A 13,381-nucleotide genomic window follows, 5' to 3' on the forward strand; every position below is an offset into this window, starting at 1 on the left:
ACGGTGAATTCGAGTAATGTAAAAGCTGTTACGTAGATTGCTAAGTTCCTGACCATCAGTATTGATTAAAATAACATAAATATCTATAGCCGAAACCGCAAACTATAGTAGATGATTTAAGACAATTCACCCTGAATCAGATAGCGAAAAACGGGGGACTGATTTAGCCATCAGATAACGATTTGTTATTGAAAGCGAGGGTGCGATTTATGATATTTGTAACAGAGGGGGTTTGATGCAATACAACATTACTGAAACTCGTTTGCTCTTAACAAAAAAAATTCATATGCTTGATGCTCCAAGTTCGCCGGAAATTGCATTCTTTGGAGCAAAATTTAACAAATAAATCTTATTCTAAAAATGAATATCCACTGGTGGAAAGCTATTGTGTTTATCGACTTCCTTCTTCTCGTTTTCAAATGTTTACCTTGTGCAACAAAACAGCTAGCATTTTCAAATATGGGACAACATTTTTCAAATCTGAAGCTAGACACAAAATTGGCACTTTACTGGTCTTTATTGGTCTTTAATATAAAATAAAGATATGATTTATGTCCAATACTGACCGATTTCCATGACCAAATTTGGCCCTTGCAAAAGTGAATTGCCCCTCGACAATACGAAAAGTATTTTAGCCCAGTTAATTTATGTCTCTAAAAGGTTTGTTTCACTTCTCCTTTCTACCAACATCACAAGTATAAGAATTTTCCGACATAACAATGATTTTTCTGAAAATCCGTCAAATCTTGAAGACAGAGAGGGCCACGCCCCCCCCCCCCCCGCCCCGGCAACTACGCCCCTGACCATGCGCTTTCTAAACAAGGTCAACTAACTGAGTTTTTGGTCCAACAAACAAATCAAAACCAGTTAAATACTAGAAAAAGATATACGTTAACCAATGAGACAACTTTCGCTTATATATCATTGGTTCATGCGCCTCATTACCAAAGTGAGGCTTTCTGTATCAATTAAAACAACAAAATAGCAAAACTGTAACTTCATACGTGATTTACATAGTCGCTTAAATGCGTAAAGTAGATTGTTAGGCATGGCAGAAAATTGGAAATCCCCAACAACATTTTCGTAGATGATATAGTTTAGCCTGTTTTAAGCACATTTCTGAGTATGTAGCTAGCATTTTTCAAAATATATTGTACCCAAAATGTTTGGCCTACAAGCAAGACTGTGTGCTTAGCATTGTGACAATATGTTGTTACTATCTACAAGCTCTTACAAGCGTTCTTTCAAAATTTTCACCCACATGATATTTGGCCAAAAACAAAGCCTTTTGGTCAAGCAAAATGAAAGTTTTTTAGAACCTAAACACGCGTGAATTGCTTTTCGTAAAAGTACATGAATTGCTATTCGCAAATTATTTTGAGAATTGTTTCTAAAATCCTGCTTAAAGTGAAGAGAACTGTCTTTACTTGTATCTTGTCCTTCGATTCACATTTCAAACTCTGATGCCCTCAATGTTTAATTCCCTTAACTATTATTTCAAAAGTGGTAGATTTAGGAAAAATTCTACACTTAAAGAGGTCGAGGGACAATTCACTTTTGCAAATAGCGTACGAGATTTTTCCCTAAAACAAAATGATTTCCTGGGATTTTCATATAAAACAATAGGATTTTCACAAAAGGTGTACGAGATTTTCTTGGAGTGATTTAACCCTCGAGGGAGGTTATGTTATCTTTGTAGTACTCTGGATCAGCATCACGAAAATCTATTTTTAAAATTTTTGAATTTTATCCAAATATAAAAAACACCACGAAATACTTCAAAATAGGCGAAGTCAGTTTAACATGTCAAAAAGCGGGTGAGATATGGCCATTGAAAGATGTGTGATTTGCAAACGGATTACTGGTATTTTGCTGAGCCCAAATTACAGACGATTCATTGGAAAGAGCCTGTGCTCATGTGACTAGATTTCAGATTCCTAACATAATTAACTGGTTCTGCACATTTTGTGACGTCACTTCTTAAGAACTCAATTTGATATTTCCCCCGTATACTATAATAGTATAATTTTCCGCCGCAAACAATACCGCAAAACACTGTAATAATTGACACGGGTCATTTGTTAAATGAACGCTGGTGGAGGGGGGATTGCTTGCTCTGCATATCATGCTTGTTATTCTTCCTTCCCCAGCCTATGTCTGTGAAAGAAAGCAAATTGAGTAACAAATGATTAATTATGATCATTGGCGGCTCCAGCCCGGGATAAGTGGGAGGGACAAAAGGGGGGTCTGGGACCACGCTCTTTTGGGCCACGCCCCTTTCCCACGAGAAGCATTTCTTCCTTAGGAAACACCCCTTGTCTCCCAAGAACTGTCATTTAATTTACCGTTGGCAATGAACACTATTGCCTGAAACTTAATTTTAGAGTTTTGAAATTAGAAATTTTAGTTGTGTAAAAATAATGAAAAGACCTATAATCAAGTGTTACTAGTATAAACTTTCAAAATCTACACTGTCACGAAATCTAATACAACGATCTGTTCAAGGTATAAATAGCTCACGAAAGTTTTTGAGAGGATGCAAAGTTCTAATCGATAGACCAAGTTTTCAGCTGTTTAGTATTATGGACTATAAGATCAGCTTCCTCGATTTGACGGCAAATATTTTCGAAGAGTCGATAAATCAATTCTGTTGGAAATATCTCTCTCGCTCCTTATTAAAAGAAGATTTTAGAGCATTGCAGACAATATCAAGAAACAAAAAAGGTAATCTACAAAATAACTGACAATTTTATGGCTTCACAAAGAATCAGCTCCTGAAAAATTGGGGGGACGTAGTGTAGTTCTTAAAATAATACTATAATAGAGGGTGGGTTTCCTTAGTGAAAGTGTTCCTACTAGTATACGCAATGCAACAAAGAGTGCGATGCAAGTTGATGTAAAAGAATATGCACAAACAAGTATGACTAACGCTGGGAGAGTGGATGAATGGGGCGAAGGAAATGCGCAAAAGAGGCAGGTAAGAGCGAGGCTTAGCGCTTGGAGTAGCGGTATTACAGTAGCCCCGACACTGCTTATTATGCAATAATTTAAAAAAACTAATTTGCAACTACCTCTAACCAAAAACACCCCCTGCCCCTGTACAATACTATTAACAACCACCAGTTCGTTCCAGTTCAGTCCAGATCATTTCATTTTCACAATTCACAATAGACAAGTTTCGATATAATATACATTCATTATAAAGAATTTAGTATAAAAAACACAAACAATAGATACAAGATATATAAATCGATAAATTTACAAAGACGGAGAATGTATAAAGAATCGAGGAGAGAGCACCCCTTATGTAAAAATATATTTTCTGAAATCATTATGACTTCAAACGATGCGTTTAGTTGAAGAGATTAATTTTACAGTCACGGTCGAGAAAAACCCTATAATTTCATTTACTTATATTTATGTTAGAATTCCTTATAAAATTGTGTCAACTATCAAGCTGAGACTGGGTCTGGTCTCTTATTTCATTTTACTGGAACGAAGTTACAAACTCTATCTGATTCTTTACATAGATTAGAGCTGAAAACTTTGATAAAGCAAAAATTTAGAGAAACTTTTTATCCTGAAATAAAGAAAGATCAAAATTATCATTATGAGATAAAAAATACGAGTTATGAGTTTGTCTTATCTGATCTGAGCTTAAAATGTGTGTACTTAAGATACTGTTTGTCCATTCTTCATCTAAGTTTTGTCAGATCAGGCCCTGGAGCCTCTTCTTATAATCACTCTCCCCCGTCGTCGTGAAATGCGTAACATGCGATTTTCTTCGTTTCATTAGATCTGTGAATTACATTGTGTGCAAGCGAGGCTATAGTTCCTCCAAAACAAGCCGCCAGACCTGCTGTACTAAGAAGTGGAAATGTCGCGCAATTTGAGGCAGCTGCTGCTTCTCCTTTGGAAAAACTTTGTTCTTCAGGTTTGAAAACATTGCTATTTTCTTAATATCGAGAGGTTATTTCAAGTTTTATCACGGCTCCATTTAACTACTTCGCCTTCGTAGTTTGAATCTATGTTGAATTCGCTTAATAAGCAAAATTTATTTCTACGTTTTATTTTGAATAGAAGGACTAACATTTTAATCGGTTTGAAGTTAAATATTTTGACTTGCTTGAATCTCCGAGGAAACAAAATTGAGACGTTTTAGTAAGAAAATAATCTGTTTGCAAGGCTCGGGCGAAAGGCAAATTTCATGGATGCAATTCTTCTGTCTTGCTTTTGCCTTTAATAGAATAAGTTACAGGTGGTTTTGAGTTGAGAAAGTCTCATGATATGTTTGAAAATCGCAAAGGGATATTTGATTTTATGTTACGTAACTGCAAGACCGTAGATTGAAAGCAACTTCCTTCTGCGTGCTTTGGTATTGTTATGACACAAAACTAAAAGCAGTCAGCATGACAATTTGAAAATATGCGCTCATTTCCAAGTTTAGTTTGGTGTTACATTATGACATCATTGGGGGGGGGGGGGGGTTGGGGCAGGCCTACGATTTTCCGACAAGATAATATATTGGATCATGTCTAATTTTAAAGAAACTGCACATTTTGATAAAAATAGATGATTTTTCTGACGAGACCCTTCAGAAATCTTTGCTGACAATGTCATAATTAAGTACCAAGAACAATCCATTTATGATTTTTGATATCAAAATCGATATGTACATACACTTCACGGAAGTTTTTGGTCTGTGACGCAGGCTAAGGCAATTGATGATACAATAAGTCAACACATTACACTTTTGACAAGTTGTACGTTCATTTTATGCATTTTATCTTGTTTTCGTCAGTGGGAAATACGTTTGAAAATAACTTTTATTTGGAAGAATCTGATGAAAATTTCGGAATTGAAATTAAATATTATATATATTATTTATTTGTTTATTATGTACAATTCACAAGCAGTTTTGGTCATGTATTATTTGATTGATTATTTAGTACTTACTAATATTTTATCAGCTATGCTATGTTCAAATTTTGCAAAAAGGGCACAGAGAGGTTATAGTGGCCCCTGGGGTAAAAAAGGAAAATGCAGATCAGATCACCTGCGGGCAAAGCGAGCAGGAAATTTGGCAATTAGTCCCCTTAGATTAGCTTAAAGTTTCTTTTAAGAACAATTTCTTGGAGTAATTTTGACACGTTAAACGGTTGTCAATTAGCCGACAAAAGCCCAAATTTTTCGACAACATTGCTGATTGGGGGGGGGGGGGGGCAAGGTGATAGTAAGCAGGGCTTCAAGTTTCGTACTGCCAAAAAAGGTTATCTTCCTTGGACAGTCACATTAGCAACATGGATGCATGTACCAATAGTCTGAAATAAAAAAACAGTTGTTGAACACCCTGTAAGAGACATTGAAAGACCAGTGAATGTGTACTAAAGTGTAGGCCATCTACTTCTGCCATAAGAATTTGTATTTGCATTAATAGGTTTACCTTTCTTGAACAGCAGATTTAACAACATGGATGCAGGATAAATCTTAGGCTTTAAAGAGTATCCCTCTTTTATTCTGTGAAATCAGGGTGCTATGTCAATTCACATAAGTTTGTACATTTTAAGATTGTGAATTCCCACAGTGTAAGGAACTGAAAAATGTGGTTCCAAAAAACAGAGCCATACTTGTATTTATGCATATATAGATTGTCTGAATTCCTTAATGATATCCAGTTCAGTGGTAAAAAATGGAAATGTATTTTCCTTGTCTGTAAAAAGTTTCTTAGAAAATTGCATTGACCCCAAAAATTTGAATTACGCAAAATTGACCATCCTTTGATCCATCTTGAAAACTGCCTTGTGAAAACTATGTTCTTCAGAATTTTTTGACATAGTCTTCAGAAAACTATGTAAAAGAAACCCAATGACGCAATATAAAACTTCTGAAAAGTTATTGGGAATGCTTAAGCTTATGAACCCCTATGTCAACCTAGCTGCTATACCTTTCAAAATAAAGTCAAAGCACTTTATTTCTTTTTTATTAATTCAAGATTTTAGTGTTTAATCAATTAATATTAGTCATTTGATGCCTTTAAAAAGATAAAGATTAAAAGAATAGCTCGATTGAAAATGCAAAAACATTAGTGGGCTTTGGTAACCCTAAATTCTACCATTAATATTATACACTAAATGAGATAATCTACAATTGCAAAAATATTTTATAAATCGTCTGTTTTATAAAATTTGACTTACTTGAATAGAAGCTTAGCCATTTCACCATCCCAATAGCCTCATTTCATATCACAAGCAAAAGAGGGAGTTTCTTTCTATGACAAAGTATCAATCTGGAGCCTATGAAAAGTTTGAAGGATATTAAAGGTGTGCCCTGTCTTTTGAGTTTTCCCCTTTCTTTATGTTGGTTTACCGTTTTACAGAAAATGAACCCCTATTTTCTCTTCCCATCTTATCACTGTTACTAATGCATACATCATACAGTTGAATCTGCAGGTCCAGATCAACCATCTCGAGGCTGCCACTTTTTACAGAAACCTATTAAATTATGCTCCATTTACAGTCACACCTGCTTACTGTCACAGCTTTTTAAGCAACATTTGGTGTGACTATAAATAGACTCTACTGTAAAATTTTCTTGATGCGTTATCAGAAAACATTTTATTATCTGCAGCCTCTGTGTCCCATCTCTCTGGGATCCATCTCTCCATTAAGAAATTGAAAGCCAATCAAGTCATGCTCTTTACAAATTGACCCTTCCCCTTTTGTTTTGAACATTTAACATTTTGTTACATTTTAGTAATGAAAGTTACTGTTTTCCAGTCTATCATAAAGTGCTTGATGCCATAAAGGCAGAGCTGTACTCCCGATCTGTGAAACTCACAAAGCAACTTAAAATTGTCCTGTTCATGGTTTTGTTAATACAACTGAGTGACCAGTGTTTTTTTCAATGACCACAGTAGGGTCCCGTATATAAGAAACACAATTTTAAGAAACACAGACCCTGATTTTCAAAAAATTAACCCCTTGATAAGAAACTGGTCAAGGTCTGAAAAAATGCTTGTTTCTTATTCAAAATTTTTCATATAACTTCATCCTTTGAAAAACAGAACAAATCAAACTGAGCCTGGTCAAATGAAGAAGAATTTTGAATGCAAACTAAGCAAAAGCATTTTCTGGAATAATTGTAGTTTTTCCTAAAAGTGAAAAATTACAAATACAGCTCAAAATATTATGATATTTTTATCACAATCATTGAGCTTGTGTCTGAGTAGATGATCAATAGTATAATCTGGGTTTTCGTATAAGAAACATTACCCTGATTTTAAGTATATATTTCTGATGACTTTATTTTTCATATTTACTGTGGGTGCCTTTTCAATGTGGACAAATGGCAGGTCTTTTAGCCCATCTGTTATTTTGTGATTAACTGACATGTCCTTTTTTGATAAGGTGGAATAAGGCTATCTTAAAAAGACATTTACTTTCCTTTGTAGTGTATAAGCCCTATGAATTTCTTACAAAGCTTTGATAACTCCCAACGTAGAAATAAGCTTCGTAAGGAATTTAAGATTATCATCACAGGTCAAACCATGGTATCAAAATTGATTAACTTGAGAATGAGATATTGCTTATTTTTTCACTTATATAAAGTAAACATTTTTAAGGAAAATGCTAGCGAAAAGACATCCACCCCATATGCATTGCATTCACAATTTATCCATGAACATTTGTTGAATAAAACTGTGATTATTTTACCTTCATTGGGCAGAGAAAAAAATGAGAAAGAGACATGTGAAATTAAGAAATCGTGAAATAAGATCACTGCCAGGAACATTTGGACTTCATGAAGTAGATACTATACTATCTTCCCCTTCCTAGTTGCACCCTGTCTCTACTTAATGTTAGTCTATTTTGAAAGTAGGTTTTTTTTAGAGCAAGACAATCACGTTGCCTCTTGCTATTAAATAAGCTGATATTTAATTAGTTTAGAACGTTGGAACAACGCATGAAGTTGTTAAAATATAAGAATTTTTCTGTAAATCTTTCCAAATTTTGTAAGGGCTGTTCTCTTTCTGTTTGCAGGTGGTACCATGCACGTTGTTGTTTGTTGTTACCGGTTACCATGACCGCCCTCAAAAAGAATAAAATCTTTGAATAAGTCCAGATTAAATATTCTGATCATGACTAACTGCACATCTTCATTAAACCACCCCAACAATTAGCAAAAATATTTTTATCGTGTCCTATCCTATATTGCCTTCCCTTTTAGCCGATTTTTACTTTTAGATGCAACGAAAACGTCCGGTTCGCATAAACAAACAAAATATACCACATTGTAGTGCATTTTTCGCTGCTAAAGATTGATTCAAGAATGTGATTTTGCATAAATAAAAAGACATTGGTGTACGACAGCTCCCTTTTCCTGTTTCACCGGACACTTAATTTGCGTACATTGCACACATTTTGTTGATAGGATTTTAGAATTATTAATGAAACAAGTAAGCTCTGCGCAACTCTGTGAACTTATTTACCAACCTTTCCACAATGGAACTGCCTTACAAAGGATGAATAATGTTTTGTGGCAAGCCGTTCTACTCAAGTTAACAAGACCGCGATTAACGTTTGGAAGGGGCTACATCCCCAAACCCTGAGACTCCTTTGTCGAGGGGTGTAGTCTTGAGGGGCATGTTGGCAATAAAGCCTTCTTTTAATGCCTTGAAATGATTTTTTCTCTTTTAGTTCCGAAGGCCGATTGGAACATGCATCGAGCTGCTGTTGCCCGTTGCCTTGACTGCAGTTCTCATAATTGCAAAGTAAGTATTTTATGGATCATACACCACTATATAGGATTCGATTGTGCACTTCGAGTACCGAAACCATGTACCTCTAGAAAGCTTTATAACAGTGCAATAAGAATGAAATTTTTATTGGGGGGGGGGGGCTGCCCACTGTATTGCTTTCCATTCGGTACACTGTTATAAAGAAGATACATTACAGCTGTATAATGACGGCCCTGTATAAGTGTAAGTGTATGAGGATAAGTGTTAAATTTCACTCCCACCAAAAAGTTGCCCTCAAAATGTAAGAGTATTGCTCAAGGTTTTTATATCGAAGTAACCTCATTGGTTGACTATTCTTTACTTTCAACAGGCAACACTCCATTAAGAGGGGGCCCTTCCCGGTACAATGTTTTCAGACAGAAGGGAAGACTGTGGTTATTCCAATTCAACTAATTATCTGCATTATTTTCGAACGAGAGATATCAGCAGCTCGCAATGTGCTTTTCGTGATTAGCCTCGTTCAGTGTTCATTATTAAAGCGTTTTCTTTCCTAGGGTTGGCCTGAAAACAGATACAGCTACGAAATGTTTCTGTACGTAAACTCAACTTTGAAATGTTTATATGATCGTAAAATCGAATCGTTTATTTATAATCGCAGTGAAGTGGGTAATTTGTATGTTAAAACTTGTTACTAGTAAAAAATCGTTGTTATTTCCGATAATTGTATTGCGAAGCATTCTTATTTCTTATTTTTTGTCCACAGCAACATTCGATGCAAGATTTGTTCCACACTTTCAGATATTGAGCCTCCCTTTGCCGCTTGTCAGAAAAAACACAACAACATATTTAGCCTTCTATCCTTCAAATGCGTGGAGTAAGTTTCAGTTATTTTGGATTAAGTGGAATCTCTTTTTCAAATGTCCATCGTCTTACGATTCCAATGCTTTAGAACAAACTTTGCATTTACAAAAGAATGATTTGATCATTTATGATTTCAACTTTATAACTTTGATCCAATAGCGTAATTATGAGTTTTTTTAGGTATTTAAGGTTGTCAAGATTCTATTATTTTAAATCAATACCTGCTTAAACATCGCCTCTAAAGGTTATTTTTCTTATAATTGTAGCAAAGGATGTGGCGACAAAAGTATCGGCATTATTAGGACCGAATTTTAAGGCAACCGACAAAGATTTAAGTGGAAAATCATTCACATCAGAAGGAGATGCTGCAAAGGAGGCTTCAGATTTCTTTAGCCAATATTTTGGAGGCAAGCTACTTATTTTTTCAGTTCTGTTGAGGTTTGAAATACTGTCTGCTTGTAAATGGTTCAAGTGACGCATTTAATGTTTATCGTAGTTTTAATTTGTCTCGTGCTTTTCGTTCTTGTTCGACGTTTCAGATTTTTAGCATCTTTAAGACCATTTCTATCCAGAGATCTTATAGAAGAGAGCGGTTTCTGCTGAAATAAACGGCATTGTTTGGTTTTAGATGCCTTAAATTCTAGCATCGGTGAATCTGGTTTTTCGATTTTTTTTAGCCAGGCAAAGTAGGCACGAGAGATGTTTTCTTAATGGTAAAGTTATCAGGACAACTGAATTTGATGCTTTATTCTATTGAGCTTTAAAAATTTCCCTTTCAGCTGTTATATTTGAACATTCAGAAACAGCGATGCCAAAATTTATAAAGTACAAGATTCGTCTCAGTCACCAGCTGCAATCGAATTCTGCGTCAACACGAGGCTCTTGGCAAACACAGCGCTCATTCCCATTCTTCAAAGCCGCTGGCCCGAGAAAGTTCGACGAACTCCCGTAAGATTAAAGCTTTCATCACTCTTTGAGTCGGTCACTAAAATTCTTTGGTAGAAAGGGAATAAAAACCCAATGGGTGTAGGATTTTATTCTATTTATTTAACTTTAGGTTATAAATTGATGTGTTATAATGTATTCATCGAGTTTTTTCTAAATTTTACTGATACTATTTGACTTGTTCAACAGTGATTATTCTCGCCGCTTTCTTCCTTTGCAATACGCGCTTGACACCACAATTGCTCGCATTCACTCAAACAACATCAACGCTACTGTTGCAACGACAATCAACGTGAGTTCGTTTTAAAACTCTTAAAATTCCTACAACAGATTCTTATCCGTATTTGTTCTGAAGTAATTAGGCGGGCTAAATTTTTATAAATTTTAGATTATACAGTGGATTGCACGAAAACTAACCGACTCTCATTGCTTCGTTAATGACAGTTTTATTCAAGGGAATGTTCATGTAAAACGGACATTGAGTTATATCGCTATCCAAATCCCAAACCGTTTCCACCGTAGATTACGTGATCTTGAGCATCACCACTATCCCAACCCTTGATGCTATCCAGTGTTGATACGACACAATAAATTTGGGATTGTAATTGTGATCAAAATTTTATTACTTTTTGTATCATACGTCAATTGCACCAAGGATGCTGATTTCTGTATTCTTACATCTTTGCAGCAATTTCCGTTTCCTTCGTATTTCAACGACCCATTCATAGCCGCTGTCCGTGGATTGTTGCCTTTGCTATTCACACTTGCATTTATTTACACCTCTATCATGATTATCAAGGTAAGGATCTTTTCAAATGCAAGGAATCTTATTCATTATATTGGACTCTGCTAAATTGCAACTCAAAGTCAAAAGTAAAAAGAAGAATAGTAGAAGCGGGAGGCGCACCTTGGCAACGCGCCAAAGGAATATCTTGCTACTAACAGGCTGATATTTTTCAAAATGCTCGAGGAAAAATTGTTTTATCTTAAGTAGATTTGCCCTTTAACTGGTGGAAAATCTTACCGTCAGTTTGCGACCCTTACAATATTTAACTCAATTTAGTCTATAGTTAAGACGCAAAGCGTGCTTATTTTCTAGTATGTCCTGTCAGTGCAGATTCTACATTCACGTGGGCACTAACTACACTTAAATTTTGTTTTTGTGTCCAAGGCGAACTTGATTTTTCGATTCAAAGTGCGTGCGCTCAACGCCCACCGCTTATAAAAAACACGACAGTTTCGCAGTCTTTGAAAGTAGAAACTGCTGCAAATCAACATTAATTGCCGCAAAAATTAAGCACATAGGATCAATTATTAATTCTGGGAAAAGAACACATGAAGATTTTAGAAGCTAGTTCATTTTTGTAGTAGCACCTAACGATGTGAAAGGATAAATTTTTCGCTCACTTTGCATATTTTAAAGATGTTTTTTTTTCGAAGTTATTTTATTGGCCTATCCTTCTTCCTATTTTACCGCCTATTTTTTACCTATTTTCGAGATTACTCGTGCCAAAAAGCATCAATAGAGCAACGTTATGCTTTCTGGATGGTGTCTGTCAGTCGGCCTTAATTTTCGGCATGTGACATTGAAATGATCCTAATACTAATTTTTTATCGAACTTCAGTGTAACAATTTCTGTAGTTAAGTTCTCTGCTTCTCATATTACAAGCCTGCATTTTGCGTAGGTCAATTTGTTTACGGAACACCAGCAAGTATTGCAAAAAATCGGAAACAGATGGACACGTACAAATTTGAAGATTTCAAATTGTTTATGTACTTTAAAGTTCAATTATGGGTCCTCTGAATTGAGTTTCGTTCTATTTCTCAAGCGTCGCGCTTCAGTTTATGCAAACACGTTCAATGATAGTCTTGTTCAACAATGATTCTTCTGCTAAGAAACAAGCCACGAAAGGGAAAGATACTCGATGAGTTTTAGTTAGATCTCTGTTCTTTGTTTTGTATTGGTTTGAACAACTAAGTGATGCACCTGTTCTTTGTTTTATATTGGTTTGAACAACTTGATTTGAATTTCCAGGAACTCGTTGCTGAAAAGCAGTATCGTTTAAAGGAATCGATGAAAATGATGGGACTTTCTAATTGGCTTCACTGGCTTGCTTGGTTCATTAAAAATTTCATTTTTCTGATGCTTTCAACGATCCTGATCACCATTTTGGTTAAAGTGAGTGTTCAGAAAACAGACATATTTTTTATTTTCGAACTCGATGTAAGAGGAAACTGGTCTACTTTAAACTTCATTCAAATCATTCACTTAAATATTCATCGCTGTTGCATTAGTCCCCATTGAAATATATGGTGTCGTTGGAACCACCCTAAAAGACAAGGTTGATTCGTTTTTAGAGCAGCTGTGATCAGAAGGTGGGACTGTGTAACAACATGTGTCTTCGTACTTATTGCACGCTTGCGAGAAGCTCAAAGTTTTACTATAAAAGGTTCACGATCAATCAAATGAAAATGAAAATGGTCTCGAGTATCTAACGTGAAACAGGAATCTTACGTCCGGTTTGCATTTTTAAAGCATAGCTTGTTTTATCTTAATGACCTTCCTAGCTCACTTTTCTAATTATTTTACGCTGTTATTTAAGCTGTTAAGTTAGTTATTCTAGTTATTATATTATCTGATTTTAATCTTTATTTTCTCTAGGGTAGGTGTCCTTTTTATCAAAGGTTTTTATCTTATTTTAGGTTGCAAAAATATTTGAATTCTCAAACGGTGGTGTCATATTTATATTTCTGATCTTCTACTCTGTTTCTGCTATATTTTTCTGCTTTCTTATCAGGTGAGTCAGCATCTCTTGAATGCAATATAAATATTAAAT

General features: G+C 35.2%; 1 protein-coding gene across 4 annotated transcripts in view; it reads left to right on the forward strand.

The window, feature by feature from the left end:
* The first annotated feature begins 3,781 nt into the window (after positions 1–3,781).
* Positions 3,782–13,381, forward strand: part of LOC135681797 (phospholipid-transporting ATPase ABCA3) — a 34,866-nt gene continuing 25,266 nt past the window's right edge. For all 4 annotated transcript variants that reach the window (XM_065196413.2, XM_065196417.2, XM_089111955.1 and 1 more), the window contains exons 1-10: positions 3,782–3,934; positions 8,697–8,770; positions 9,292–9,329; positions 9,501–9,611; positions 9,865–10,005; positions 10,378–10,546; positions 10,733–10,835; positions 11,232–11,342; positions 12,580–12,723; positions 13,248–13,342. In XM_065196413.2, the coding sequence (XP_065052485.2) occupies positions 3,878–3,934; positions 8,697–8,770; positions 9,292–9,329; positions 9,501–9,611; positions 9,865–10,005; positions 10,378–10,546; positions 10,733–10,835; positions 11,232–11,342; positions 12,580–12,723; positions 13,248–13,342 (1,043 nt within the window). In that variant the 5' untranslated portion in view covers positions 3,782–3,877. The remainder of the gene's footprint in view (positions 3,935–8,696; positions 8,771–9,291; positions 9,330–9,500; positions 9,612–9,864; positions 10,006–10,377; positions 10,547–10,732; positions 10,836–11,231; positions 11,343–12,579; positions 12,724–13,247; positions 13,343–13,381) is intronic.

Source organism: Rhopilema esculentum, chromosome 12 (genome assembly GCF_057945365.1).
Source record: "Rhopilema esculentum isolate cy_ngs chromosome 12, ASM5794536v1, whole genome shotgun sequence".
Lineage (NCBI taxonomy): Eukaryota > Metazoa > Cnidaria > Scyphozoa > Rhizostomeae > Rhizostomatidae > Rhopilema > Rhopilema esculentum.